At 41.9% G+C, this 11,340-nt stretch overlaps 1 protein-coding gene across 10 annotated transcripts in view; it reads right to left on the bottom strand.

Annotated features, from left to right (window-relative positions):
• Positions 1 to 42: 42 nt before the first annotated feature.
• The window catches only part of myo5aa (myosin VAa), a 62,818-nt gene continuing 51,520 nt past the window's right edge, over positions 43 to 11,340 (bottom strand). For 4 of the 10 annotated variants that reach the window (XM_040011539.1, XM_040011536.1, XM_040011540.1 and 1 more), the window contains 12 exons: positions 10,412 to 10,492; positions 8,699 to 8,897; positions 8,006 to 8,071; positions 7,458 to 7,551; positions 7,213 to 7,362; positions 6,897 to 7,051; positions 6,652 to 6,741; positions 6,181 to 6,331; positions 5,341 to 5,623; positions 5,092 to 5,266; positions 4,919 to 4,999; positions 43 to 3,907 (listed from right to left, as the gene is read on the bottom strand). In XM_040011539.1, the coding sequence (XP_039867473.1) occupies positions 3,755 to 3,907; positions 4,919 to 4,999; positions 5,092 to 5,266; positions 5,341 to 5,623; positions 6,181 to 6,331; positions 6,652 to 6,741; positions 6,897 to 7,051; positions 7,213 to 7,362; positions 7,458 to 7,551; positions 8,006 to 8,071; positions 8,699 to 8,897; positions 10,412 to 10,492 (1,678 nt within the window). In that variant the 3' untranslated portion in view covers positions 43 to 3,754. The remainder of the gene's footprint in view (positions 3,908 to 4,918; positions 5,000 to 5,091; positions 5,267 to 5,340; positions 5,624 to 6,180; positions 6,332 to 6,651; positions 6,742 to 6,896; positions 7,052 to 7,212; positions 7,363 to 7,457; positions 7,552 to 8,005; positions 8,072 to 8,698; positions 8,898 to 10,411; positions 10,493 to 11,340) is intronic. The other 6 variants (XM_040011541.1, XM_040011545.1, XM_040011542.1 and 3 more) reach the window with 3 other exon arrangements.

Raw genomic sequence — 11,340 nt, 5'->3', positions numbered from 1 at the left:
ACAACCCAAAACTCTCAAAAATAAGAAACACGGAAACCCAAACAGTGCGGAATTCTTTTATTTTACTTTTACAGATTTGACAATTTATTCCAAGTTTCTTAACAGTGAACACATTCACTAAGCACAGCTACCAGAAACTACAAACAGTCCAGTTTTTCCAAATGTACACATGGGATCGGAGAGGAAACATCTGGTACCGGCTTCAGCATGTTCACACCAGTACCTCAAGAGCTGGGGAGGGGATGTATCTCTTTTTAAGTTAGTTTTGAACATTTCTTTAAAACGGCACAATTTATGCTAGTGCTGATGAGAACAATGGTAATTTATAATGTCTGAGTCATATCATACAGCCGATTCTCTCTTTAGTATGGAAATGCAGAGTGAATGAATGACATATTTCTCCTGTTTGAGAGCCCAAGAGAAGCCCAGGGGAACAAGATGCTGCAGCAGCTCTGCTCAACTAAGAAAGTAACACGAACCACTGAATGAATGAAGATGCTTTTTGTTTTTACTCTGAAACTAGCTAATCCTTTGCAGTGTCCTCTGACTCTGAGCTTCATCTCTGACACCTGTGCCACACATCAACTTATAATGTTAACAAAGAGATGTTAGTCAGTCAGGACATTACCTAGAGGAAGGTCAACAGGCTGCACTTGTGTGAAAAGAACGGGGAAGTTTGATGGATTTCTTTTTCCAGTCCATACCCATCTATCGTTTATCAGATTTCCTCTGCAGTGTGTTGAAAAAAAGTTCATTTTGATGTCTGTGACACCAACTGCAGGACCGAATGACACGGAATCAAAATAAAAAACACATTTCTATTCATTTTACAGTGAAAGAAAAAAAAAATACTGCACTGACAGAACAAAACAATGCCATAATGTTCGTTGATCATGTGTGTAAGTCATTCAGATAGCAAGTGATTCAGATAAGGCTTGGTCTACAATGTGCAGCTAAAAATCATGATACACTTCAACGTTTTTAAACATTCATATAGTTGATTAACTCCTTCAGTAACCATCTTTCTTACGACTACAAGATATGTTCTCTTTGCACACGACATACACTAAACCAACTACAAATCCAACCAATATAACAAAAACATGGTCCCAGGAAAGTGCAACACAAAATAGCTTTACATAATTACTCCACTTAAAATCAGAGTTTGGCATTCGTACGTCACCTTGATAGTTTTTTCCCCCTCTGAATGTAAATTTTACATCCTTGAAAAGGTTTGAAAAATTTCAATCAAAACTGCAGAATCCAGTTCATGTGTGTAAGGAGAAAATATTCCATCAAAGTGAAATGTGTTTTTTGAAAGGGTAAGGTCACCGTGCAAAATAAGGTTCACATCAAGGCGAGAGGCAGCTTAACACTAACGGTACAACAAGAAGTAAACTAGAAGTGCCAAAAGAAGAGGCGGCGAACGAAGGAAAAGCTGTTTTCACACACAAACTCTGAATAATGGCTGGTGAATCGGGTCACTGCATCCTTTTACTTCTTTTCCACTGTGCCCAGTCTAAAATGGTTTTATACGTTTTCTCAAAAAGCACTTGTGCCTAACCCCAACCAGTGATGTCAGTGAATATAGGAGGGGCTATCACAAGAAACTGACCAATGACTGGCCTGATTTCTTCACATGGAAATGACCCAAAATCTGCTGGTAACACTGCATAATAACGGTTTCTCACATCTGCTGAAATGTGAGCTTATTCTCGGAACTGTTTTCACATCAGCACTGGTTCCAGTACTGCTGCCCACGTAGGTGGGAAAAGGGGATTTTGTTTAGGTGAGGATGCCACCTGGGTAATGTAGGAGGTTGGACATGATACACCCATTTAGCTCCATAATTAGCTGCACTTTTTTTTAACGTGAGCTGGCAGGTTAAATATATTAAATTTCTCATGCAACTCTTCTCACAAATCCAGCAGATGCATGTGTGAAAACTACTTCAATAACAACATGGGCAGATTACCAGACAGTCCGACACTTCACCTGTGCCTGGGTTTCTCTTCTTTAAAATCAAAAGCATGCACTTGGATTTTGCCAAACCCATGCAGTTTAAGTGGGGGCAGCAGGAGTAGCAGTGCATGCAAGCAAACAATCTGAGCTGAAAGAACATGTGCACCAACAACAAAATGACAAAAAACAAAACTTCTTTGTCACCCTTAACCCAGCTGTGAAACTGAAAAGAGGAATAAATGAACACATTCTGTTTTTCTGGTAATAAAAGTCCACGTTGGGACATGCTGAGTGAAGGTGGACGGGTAGGAGATGTAAGAGGAGTCGAACAGAGCTGTGTTTGTGAGAGGATGCAGCAGAGGGAATGTAAAGCTCAACAGATTTTTGCAGCCTTTTGCATCTATTCTGCTCAGTAATACATGGCTTTAGATTATCTTAAGAAAATAACAATACTGAACAAAGTAAATAATCACACAATGACAACAGTAAAACATTTTTTTATGGCTCTGAGCCAGAAGACAAGAAAAAAAAAAAAAACAGTAAGCAGAGTGTAAGGTTGGTACTCATACAGTATGTGTTCATGTCAGTGTTTCCTGTGACGCTCTGCTTTGGTCACAGCTGTAAACGGTGCAGACTGTCGCAGGTTAAACCCTTTGCAGAGTTTGAACCTTAAACCTTCTCAATCTGTCCTCGCCTATAAAACCTGTGCTACACTTCATCTGCCAGACATGCAGGCTAAACATGACAAAAAAAAAAAAACATCTCAAGGTTTAAGACGCGACCTAACAAATAATTATCTGTGCCGGCACTCATTAAAGATACTACATATTTACCTGATATTGACATAATAGCCAAGGAAGCAACTAAAACTGTCTCTAAGAAGCTGTTTGCCGTGGGAAAGAGTGGTCCCATCCTTCACTTCGGACACATTCGCTGCAAGGGGGAAGCTTCTAATCTTAAAAAGGGATGTAGCTATAAGTGCAATAAATAAAATACAGGATATATATTATTCATATTTATATAGATATTTATTTATGTATAAATAATATAGTACAGATGATGAATTTTGTCTTGGCTTGATGTGTTCAGAGAATAAAACGTACAAAGTGAAATCTGCTCAGTGGTCACCTCAACACGGGGTGGAGAGAGCGCTGACTTTTTCACCTCATTCACCTCAGCTGCCCTCACACAGGAGCTCAGAATTCACCCAACATGAGGGCAGACTGCTAGACTGACAACTCATAACTTGTTTTGAGGCTTCAGCTCCACCTGGTGGGCCTGCTCTCGTGTATCGAGACAACAACAACAACAACAACAACTATCTTAACGATTACTGGAAACGCAGATGAAGGATCGATGGCGAGTACTGGAGGCATTGATCTGGTCCTGTGGCTTCTCTAAGAGGCAGGCGTTTTGTACAAGCAGCGGATGATGCTCAGGGCTTACGGCCAGATTTAAACCAGCGGAAATAACCACATGTGTGCGTATCTGTGCGTTCGTGAAAGAGAGAAGGCGAGTGTGCGTCTGTACGTTCGGAGGATGAAAGTACTTTACAGATGTGACGTGTCTGCATTTTTCATGTATGTGCGTGCATGTCTGAGTTTAAACTAGAGAAACTGCTGAACCTTTTCACCCGTTTATTTAAACATGACTTCAAATCGTGTTAACGTGAGTGAAATTTGCGAGTGTTTGTGGGGTTTTAAATTTTTCGGGGAGACGGTGACTTGCAAATCCGACTGTGGCCACTAAGACAAATTCGCCGCAGGGCTCAGAGTGCTCTCGTGGGCTCGCATTAGACACGGGTGAGGAAGGCCAAGTTGAGCGAGCTGGGGATCTGGATGGTTTCCAGTGCGAGGCAAGAAGGGTTAAACGGGAAGGTGACGGGATAGATCATCTTCGTGTCCATCAACAGCTGGGGACTCTCACAGCGGTCCCGCAAGCGAGTCTGGAGAGAGAGATGATGGATAAAAAAAAAAAGGTAGTAGACAGAAAATATATTAAGCCAGTCTGTTTGAAGACTCGACAAGTAAGAAAAGTTATCTTGGTGCAGAATCGATTGCATGAACTTTAGTTCGTAAATACCGATCAGTGCAGTGACTCAGATCTGAGAGGACCCTTGAGCTCAACATAGTGCCTATGGGAAGTGTCAGGGAACTGTACTTGTTATCAAATTTACAGCTCTCTTATTACAAGATAGCTACCACTAAAAAGTAACCTGTTACTTTAAAAATAAATTATATAAACACCGTCTTTGCAATTATCTATCCAGCTACTGTACATCGACTTTACTTCACTTCACAGTGAGTCGATCTTGGCAGCACCCCCTCCACCACATAAACAAGCGCATTCATTTCCATCAGAGCGACGGCTTTAGGCAAAGTCAAAGCTAGCAGTTGTGGTTTTGGAGCTGTAGCTACATATCATTCTCTTCCTCACCAGCATTGTTGCGAATGTAGTTTTAACTTGACGTTACTTCTGACACATTTCTCTCACATGACATATATTAGCACAAAGGAAACTGAATATAAAAGCCATCCCCATCCAATGCTGACCTTAACATGCACGCTGACACTGGATGCATTCATCTCTGCAGCTGTGTTGCTTGGCGTTTTAGTTACTCAAGCAGAACAGAAGTTTCTGTTTATCAGATGCCCAGAAACGCCAGAAAAATGCTGATGTTTTTCAAAGCAGCACACATTCATTGCCTTTACGGTACATGCACTAGTTAACAACAACAGGTGTCTCAAAGACCTCACAATATTAGTGACAAAACCCAAACAATCAGACAGTTTTCTACGAGTGACCGCTTTGAGGAAGAACTTCCTTTTAACAGGAAGATAACCCGGGCAGAGCCAGCCTCACTCAGCTGCAGCTTGCCTGGAACCAGAAAAAAAAATGACCCCAAAACACTGAAGATAAAGCAGTATAGACTTGATTTAGCCAAAAAAGAAATTACCTGTATGGTTCGTATGAATGCGACTGACACTCTCTCCTCAAACTCGTTGACGGGGGTGTAGAGGTTCAGGACTTTTACGATCTGAAAGACATAAGACAGAAAAGTTACAAAACACAGAAAGAGAAAGGTTTTAGCTGAAGCTTTAGCTGATAATAATTTTAAAAATATTTTACCTGAGCAGTGGTGAGAGCGTGGCACATGGAGCAGATGGCCTCTGCATCCTCGTCAGTCTTCTTCTTCACCTGCAGCAGCTGAGCGGCCTGGATCAGAGGCTCCAGCGTCTCTTTGGCTCCGCAGGTCATCAGACCTTTGTCTCTGAGCCACTCCTCCAGCTGACTCACGTTGTACCTGCAAACACGCATGATGAGATAACGCATCCGGCCTCACTCTGGAGATCTTCTCTGAGCAGCGACACCTCATACCTGATCTGCATGCCTTTGCTCCAGGAGCACATGTCTTTGCGTAGCAGCAGGTTGTTGAGTGTGACAGCGCCGATGATGTAAAACTGCTGCTTCACCACCTGCTTGATGAGCTCAGGGTCGGTGCCGTGCTGGCACATGGTGGAGTGGAAGGCGCTGAGCTGTCGCAGGATGGAGTCCAGGGTGTAGGTGCCCTCGTCGGCAATGCTTGACGTCCGTTTACGCAGACCCGTGGGCTTAACTCCCGACACGCCCTGAATGGTCTCGTGCTCCAACATGCCAGAGACTGAGGAAACACACGCACACAGGAGGTGTATAAGTACATGTGCTCTACCCGCTTGTTAAATGATGACCAACCGACCCTGATTATAAGTTCAACCCTCTCAGCATGTACTTACTTCTTTTGCATCGAGTCTTGTGAAAACTATATGTTAGCCCAACTACATCTCTGTAGCTAGCTGTGGGTGCCTGAACATTTTATGGCAACTTCCTAACTTCACCAACCATCTAAAATCTTACTATTTTTAAATCCTCATCTATAATTACATTTATAGCAGTAAAATTATAGTATCACATGGATTTATTTCAGAAATTCCCCAGCTAGAATTTAGCATTTTTTCTTTATTTTGATAGCTTACAGTTATGGCTAACTCCTAACTGCACCTCGTAAATCCTCTTTTTCATGGATGCGCAACTGTAACATCAGTAAGAGCAGATACAGTGACTACTTTGGACCATATTTAACTGTCAAAGGTATCTTAAAGCTTGTTTGCATAAAAGAACCAAAGGAGCAGGAAATTACTTATCAAGTGACACACACACATCACATGTACAGGGACACACCTATCATGGGCTGGAGGATGTTCTCCATGCATTTGATCAGCTGCTGGTAGATCTGGATGGCCAGGTCGCTGATCACTTGTCTGTACTCTGCGAGGTCGAAGTTGGACAGACAGTGCTCGTTCTGCCTCGACGTGTTGTGTTTCATGAATTGCTGAGACAAGCACAGAAAACAATGTGTTAGAGAAGGTGAACGATGTCAATATTAACCCACGACACAGTCAGTCAATACAAAAAACAAACAAACAATCAAAACAACAGCTTGTTACGTCAAGCTTTATATTTTTTGTCCTTTTGGTCATTTTTAACAGATTAGTATATAGAGGACTGTAACAGCAAGATAATAAAAGAGATTCCTTCTTTCCGAATATCTAAATACAGTGATACCAGATGTCTTATTGAACTGACTAGAAAAACCTTGTATGTACTGGAATGGGACATTTTCTGTGTTTTGTGTATTGTTGTTGGCCTCACTTCGTCTCCGCTGTACTGTTTCAAACAGTGCAGGAAGCGGCAGGTGTTGGCCAGCCAGAAAGAGACGGTCTCAAAATCATCTCCTCGTTTCTGATGAAGAAGAAAACATCAGCAGAAGTTTGTGTTCACTGCAGAACCTTTTTTAGTTATCTAACGCAAAAAAAACATCCAAAAATTTAATTTAAGAACAAAGGAGCTGGAAACGCAAAATGTGAACTTCATTCAAATATTAAAAGCATAGGTACCTTTAAGATCTTTTTAATGCTGTTGATGGTTGACGTGAGCAGAGTGCGGACCTTCTGGTCATCGTTGACGTAGTCTGCATGTCTCAGACACATGAACAGGATGTAGGCTGGCAGACCTGGGATCAGATTCACTGCTACACCACGAGGTTTTAGTTCTGGAGAGATGGAGGAGGGGTGAGTTTATTTGTAGATTTTATTTTGTGCAAACCGTGAATTGAGGCTTCAGTTTCCAGGGAGTTTCAGTAATTTCAGGACTCCTTTCCATCTACTTTAACGCTTTAGATAGTGGACTATATCATTAATTCTAAATTCTTACCCAGGATGAGGTTCTTAACCAGTTTCATTTCATCCTCCTTCTTGTACTCTAGCATTCCTTGGAAGTCTTTCTCCCTGCGAGGAATGTTGACAGGGTGGATCGGCTCATCCACCATCTGTCCCGGAGATGTCTGGCCTTCGGTTTGACCGGCTGGAAGAAGCATGGCATGTGACAGTCAGCTGACATGTGGTGGAAACGAGCATATATGAATAGAGATTTTCAGGCTTCGGTTTTTCTCGCTTTACCTCCCATCTCTCCAATCCTCTTGGAGTAAACTTTCAGCTGCTTCTTGAGCTTTCGGATTGTTCTGTCCTGCTTCTCTAGCTGCTCCATTAGATCCTAAAAACACAGCGAGGGACACAGAGGAGAGAACAGTGAGGACTAACAGACAGCATCATCAGACACAGACCGCTTTGCAATGTCGCCCTCCAGTGGCTACAAGGAGGAATCCTACTCTTCTGTTAGTGGCTTTGCAGTGGACATCAGCTCAAACACGGAAATCAAAAGGTTAGAAGATGAAGAGAAAAGAATTTAAAAACATCCTTGGTGTGATTTATAAATCAACATTAGTGCTGCTGTACTGGTTTTTGTTTTGGGGGGTTTTTCAGAGGAAGATTGCAGGATTTTTTTGGCTGTTAGGAAAAAGAAGAAGGCGCAGCGCTGCTCCGCTGTGAGTTACAAGACACTGTTGCAGAGAATTAGAGCGACACCCTGCAGCATTTCATTCAGAACAATCTCAGTTAGTCAGAAACGTGCAAACATGCAGGCAAACACACACGCGGTCTCTACATACAACCATCCGCCGTAAAATGACGACTCGAGCCTCTCGGGATGCCGTGGGGTCGTCTGCCATGAGTTCCTGTCAGGTGACACCATCCACACAAATGAGCGTGTGGGACGCAGCTCTGTAGCGGCTGGTTTAGTTTGTGTATGTATGGCCATGAAAGTGACTCAAATCACACAGTCGAAATGCTGTTATTCACATTTCTACCACTGGAAGAGTTTTTAGCCGTGGTCTTATTATTAGTGATGTAACGTATTAGTCAGATGAGCTATGGCCATCTTTACGGATAGTGTAATATCCACACTGTTGACCGTCCCCCAAAGTCTTCGTAGTCCCTGTTTTCTCAAACCGTGGGGTGGAATGATTATTTCAGAAGTGTTGGTTGGGGGTGTGACCTTTTCTCAGTGGTGTGTGGTAATGTATTTACAGCAAATTAAAATTATTCTGTGGGTTTTTGGCCTGTTGATAATAAATAATGTGATTGCAGATTTAATATGAGTGTAAGATATACGAATTGTCTGTAGCTGTCAGTAGTTATATGGATATATATCAAGAAAAGTTTGTGTATACACACACCTAAAATCCATTCTTAGGTGTGTGTATAAGTGTGTTGTTTTTATTTTTATCATTTAAAAATTATGCTGAATTTGTGAGACAAAGTTTAGCTCCTCCCCGTATATGTGTGTGGAAGCTGCAGCGTACCAGGTTCTCGTTGGTGAGCCGGGTGATCTCGTGTTGCAGACTGGCTTCGATTCTGGCCTCTGGAGGCAGCTGCAGATTCTGGGCTAAGAGCTGCTGCTGCCGGTTGTTCTCTTCCTTGACGTTCTGCAGCTCGCTGCGCAACGACTCCACCTCATTATCATAAGTCCTCCGCTGAGTCTGCAGCTGGTGCTCCAGTAGCCTGAGAGAGGTAAGAGAGAAAGAGACAGAAATCAGCATCATACTGTGAGGGGGAGAAAGGCAGTGAGACGCCCAGTGCAGAAGGGAAAGAGAAGCTGTAGTTTCCACCAGAAAGTGGTGATTGAGGACAGCAGCAGCATGCTGTGCAGACACTACCAGCAGCCCAGAGTCCGACTTTTTCCACAACGCTCATTCATTCTCCTCCTCTCTTCAGAGTAAAAGTTTCTCTGAGGAAAACTGAACCGAGCCAAATCAGTACTCAGAGATCAGGCTCAGGAACGGAGCAGGTAGAGCTGACAGAGGTTCAGTTTTCATTCAACAACCAACATGCAGTATTTCTATTTTTTTATGAAAACTACAGTAGCAGTTAGTACAACAGGAGCACTTCATACGCTTTATTAAAAAAGAACTTTGACTGCCTTTCTTGGTGGATAGACATTGTTTTTCTGTTTTTCCATCAATTTCTCTGATGCAATCCTTTCTTGCTGATGCCTTTTAGGGATCAGTCATTTTATGCACTATAGTTTATACAATGACTTCTATTCTTTTACTAGTTTTTATGATCCAATTGTTTTTCTGCATGCATAAATCATTTTATAATACACCTGTACGAAGATGATTAGCAGATATTTCTTCTTGAGAGTTTGTCCAACCGGTCTACATGTGTTGACTGGTTGGAGAAGACATTCGCCCACATTCCTCGAGGTGTCCTGTGCTTTGGGAATATGGGGCTATCGGCTCTGGTGGGGATTGAACTCGTGTGCAGCCGCCTGTTTGTCACTGATCCTAAACCGTTTTTAAGGTTATAGTAGTCTGGGTTTTATTTCTAAAACTTGTTAAAATATTCCTCTGGATGTGTTTGAACTCTTTATTATGTATTTAAAGTACTGCACGCACACACATCACAGTGCAACCCCCTCAGAGAAAAATAACTGCTCCATGACACTACCAGACCTCTCAAAATTTAAAGGCAAACACTGTAAAAAATAGAAAGCATGCAGAAAGTGATTAACCTCAGTCAATGTCTGTGAACAACACTTAAGAGTTTTTTCACAGCTTTTTAACGATAGTAAGCAGTTATTGAGGAAACACTTGAGTGGATAAAAATTTCAGCCCATCTAACTTCACAAGCCGAAGGCATCACAGCATAAAAGGAAGAAAAATTCCAAGGTCAACTGACATTAACAAGCTTTCATAGCTGCATAAAACATGGTTAGTACAGTACGAAGACAAATCCTGCTTCACTGTCAGAAATAAATCTAGAAACTCAAACCAAAGCTTTGCATCAGTGACTGTACATTACACAACACCTAAAGAAAGTTTTACATTATAGCACCCTGCGAAGTGTGTGGCAGAAACAATAATGAAGACAAATAATCAGAAGGCAGTCAAAATAAACAGACTGATGTGAGAGAAATGAAGTGTGAGAGAGAAACGTGAGTGAAGAAAACCAACGGGTCACATCCTTTCCCGTGAAAAAAGGCAAACGTGTCATGCTCAAAAACACTGTTAAACCTGATGGTCTCCTTCAAGCCCTGATTAACCAGCCACAGCTCTCCGTCCTCATTCAGCTTACGTAAGTCTGGAGCAGCAGATCTGACCGACACACAACACAAAGCAACATGAACATTACAATGGCACAAAGAAACGTGATCGGGTGAGCGGGACCACATGAGCAAGAATATTTCTCTGAGGTGTGATAACATCCTGCATCTGGTCTTCAACACAAAATAACAATAATACTAATTTGTGTGATGTCATAAAGTTAAAGGAAGAAAATCTGTAAAACCTGATGTACTGATGATGTGTGAAGTCCTATTTCTGACTCAATGCATTTCAGTAATACATTAAAGTGGACCTATTCCGCTCGTTTCTAACCCCTTCTGTCTTTTACAACAGCTGCATCAATCTTGCCGCCTCATTAACAAGGTTAGAACAGCAGGTGGCGCTTCTCTGCCTGAAATGACCAAATTAGAGATAACTACTTTCACAGGGATCACAAAGAGTAAAAAAGACAAAGGAACATCTGGAACAGAGCCTTTAGTGTCAAACCTGAGATTATGGTTGACAGAGATGAGATGGACATATGCAGACCTCATTACTGTAACAGTATGTGCACAACAGAAAATAAAGAAAAAGTCCACTTTAATCATTTATTCAACCACTGCAGGTAACAGTGGTATAAATCTACTGATGTGAATTAGCAGTATTTTATATGTGTGTGAGTGAATGAGTTTGTTCTTGCATTTACTGAGTGATCCAGTGACTGAACTTTGTAGTCAGTGGGAACAGAAAAGGTCAAGAAATGGGGACACAAACAGAGGGATGAATGCAGCGATACAAAGTTGAACTTTTAGGGAAGCTCTACTGTAAAACAACATTGTCGCTGTAGATATTTATAATCTGATCTCATTGATCTTATCAGCTGTCAAACATTTGGCCTC

Source organism: Simochromis diagramma, unplaced genomic scaffold (genome assembly GCF_900408965.1).
Source record: "Simochromis diagramma unplaced genomic scaffold, fSimDia1.1 OVJJ01000603.1, whole genome shotgun sequence".
NCBI lineage: Eukaryota > Metazoa > Chordata > Actinopteri > Cichliformes > Cichlidae > Simochromis > Simochromis diagramma.
This window is presented reverse-complemented; position numbering and strand designations above follow the sequence as displayed.